Genomic DNA, 2,215 nt, shown 5'->3' with positions numbered 1-2,215 from the left:
CGGGCATCCTAGGGGGGGGCGGGGGACGGCGCAGATCGTCCCCCAGGGGGCTGAGAGGGGGGCCAGGTGTACCTTACCCTCGCCTCTGAATAGGCTGAGGGCCTTCTGGGCCGCAGGAAATACCGCAGCGCAGCAGAGGTCTGGAGGGAAACATAAACATTCTCCACAGGGGCAGCACAGGGAATAACCTGGTTCGCATCGGTCTCATTTCTCTAATAGAACATGATTTTGGAGGAAAGCGTAATTAAATAAAGTAGGCCAAAAGGCATTGCAACTGTGTGAGGAAGAGAGGGCTAGAATACCTAATATTTTTCTCTGCGTAAAGGTTGTGGTTTTTTCCTGATGCAAAGTAGGATGTCAGGTCAGATAGAGAAGATCTACTGTTCCCTCTAGTATGTGTTGCTGTTCTGCACAGGAAATCGTTAAACGGAGCTGGAGAAGACTGCTAAAGCAGCCATTGAGTTGTAAGGAACTAAGTAAAGAGAAGACAACAAGTAGTTTTAAAATATGAGTCTTGAAATCTTACAGAGGTCCCAAGGACTCTTCCTGGGTTTCCTTTTACTGAATGTTTTTGGGTTTGTCCACAGTCCAAAAATTGGATGCAGTTGATAAATTTTGGCAGTGAAACTAAGTTGGCAGTCCTTGCCAAAATGAATAAGGAATAGACTGCAATACAGGAAGAATTTTATAATGTTGAGCATGACACTAGTAGAACTTTGGTGGAATTAATTTATGTAGAACAATAAAGTCTGGTTTTTTTTATAAAATTGGTAGTAAGCAAGAATTTTATCAGCTGTAAACAAGTTAGCAGGAGAGGAGACCTTGATGTCCCAGTTAGTCACAGAATGGCTATGTGCTCTCATTGATGTGGCAGCTATGAGTCTAGCTGTTATTATGGGAAGCATTTCCAGTAGAGACAGAAAAGTACTGGTTTGTAGCAGGTGCTTTTGTGATCTCAGGAATATTTTACGCTGTTGAGGTTATTCACGCTCAGGAGGGATAAGTGCAGACTCTAAGATGTGCGGAAAAATGCTGTGGTATTTCCCGGACTCTTTACTGTGGCCACTGTCTTGTGTGACTGTTTGTCCCTATTCTCCTTTTTCTCTCCTTGCTCCTCCAGCACATGTGAATGCATGCTGCCCTCAAGGTGGAGGCTGCAAAAGAAGGAAAAAGGAAAACCAGTTGGGGCCTCCAGTTATTGTTCCCTTTTCCTCGCAAATTTGCAAAAGCCGTTTGTGGTCTCATCCTCTTGACAGGCGTACACATAACATTGCAGGAATACAGCAGATGAAGGTTACTTGGCGTGGAGCAGCATCACACAGTGTCAGGCCATGCAGCCTGTTCTGGACGTCTCAGTCTTGCATTTGAGTGTGTTTGTGCATGTGTACATGAAAGGGTGAGAGGACAGCAATGAGAAGTGTGTGCTCTCTGGTCCCATTAACGGTAGCCTCTCTTTGCAGCTAGGAGGGTCTTTGTGCATCTCCCTGCAAAATGAAGAACTGCTCTAATGAAAGCGTCTCGTTGTTTAGCAGAGCTGTTAACGTGAAGGGGTTTTGAGGGTACAAGAGAAAATGAGTATGACGTGATGGTGGTATCTGGACTGCATATCTTAGAAGTGGCTGTCATCTGTTAGAGCCATGAGGTTCTGGAGTGGCCTTGGCCATGTGTGACCCTAAAGCATTAGTGGGAGCACAACACTGAACTAGTTCTGAGCAGACATCAGGTAGTACCTGAGAGGGGTTCTGTCAGGGAGTACTTTCAAGTACAAGAAATAAGATGGGATCCAGAGGTCCCTTCCAGCCCCCAGGATCACCGTAAGCAACAGTGAGTTTCTGGGATTCTGGATTTTCAGCTTGGAAAAGAATATACATAAGAGAAGGAATATAGATGAGAGAAACTGAGAATCATAGTAGGTAGATTATGCAGGGCTTTGTCTTCTGTCATACCTTCCTGACTGTTCTCTCAATCTTTTCAAAAGGGACCCTTTTGCCATCCACCGACAGCACATGAACCGCATGCTTTCTGGAAGTTTTGGATTCGGCCCGCTGCTTGGCATCACTGATGGAACCACACCTGGGGCTCGCCAGGCTGGCCGTAGGATGCAGGTAAAAGAGGGGATGAGAACAGATTAAAATTTCTTAAACGGCCTCTTAGCTTCTCTCTTCCACCCTTACCGGGTTGGGCATGCCCCTCGCATTCACAGCAATGGTGGGGA

General features: G+C 46.0%; 1 protein-coding gene across 1 annotated transcript in view; it reads left to right on the top strand.

Moving 5' to 3' along the window:
- Nucleotides 1-1,926: 1,926 nt before the first annotated feature.
- Nucleotides 1,927-2,215, top strand: part of MLF2 (myeloid leukemia factor 2) — a gene marked incomplete at its 5' end in the record, with an annotated part of 4,665 nt that continues 4,376 nt past the window's right edge. The window contains one exon of the mRNA XM_010180261.1: nt 1,927-2,105. Within this exon, the coding sequence (XP_010178563.1) occupies nt 1,927-2,105 (179 nt within the window). The remainder of the gene's footprint in view (nt 2,106-2,215) is intronic.

The sequence above is a fragment of the Mesitornis unicolor genome, unplaced genomic scaffold (assembly GCF_000695765.1).
Source record: "Mesitornis unicolor isolate BGI_N332 unplaced genomic scaffold, ASM69576v1 scaffold46252, whole genome shotgun sequence".
Taxonomy (NCBI): domain Eukaryota; kingdom Metazoa; phylum Chordata; class Aves; order Mesitornithiformes; family Mesitornithidae; genus Mesitornis; species Mesitornis unicolor.
Note: the sequence above shows the minus strand (reverse complement) of the source record. Positions and strands in the feature narration are given on the sequence as shown.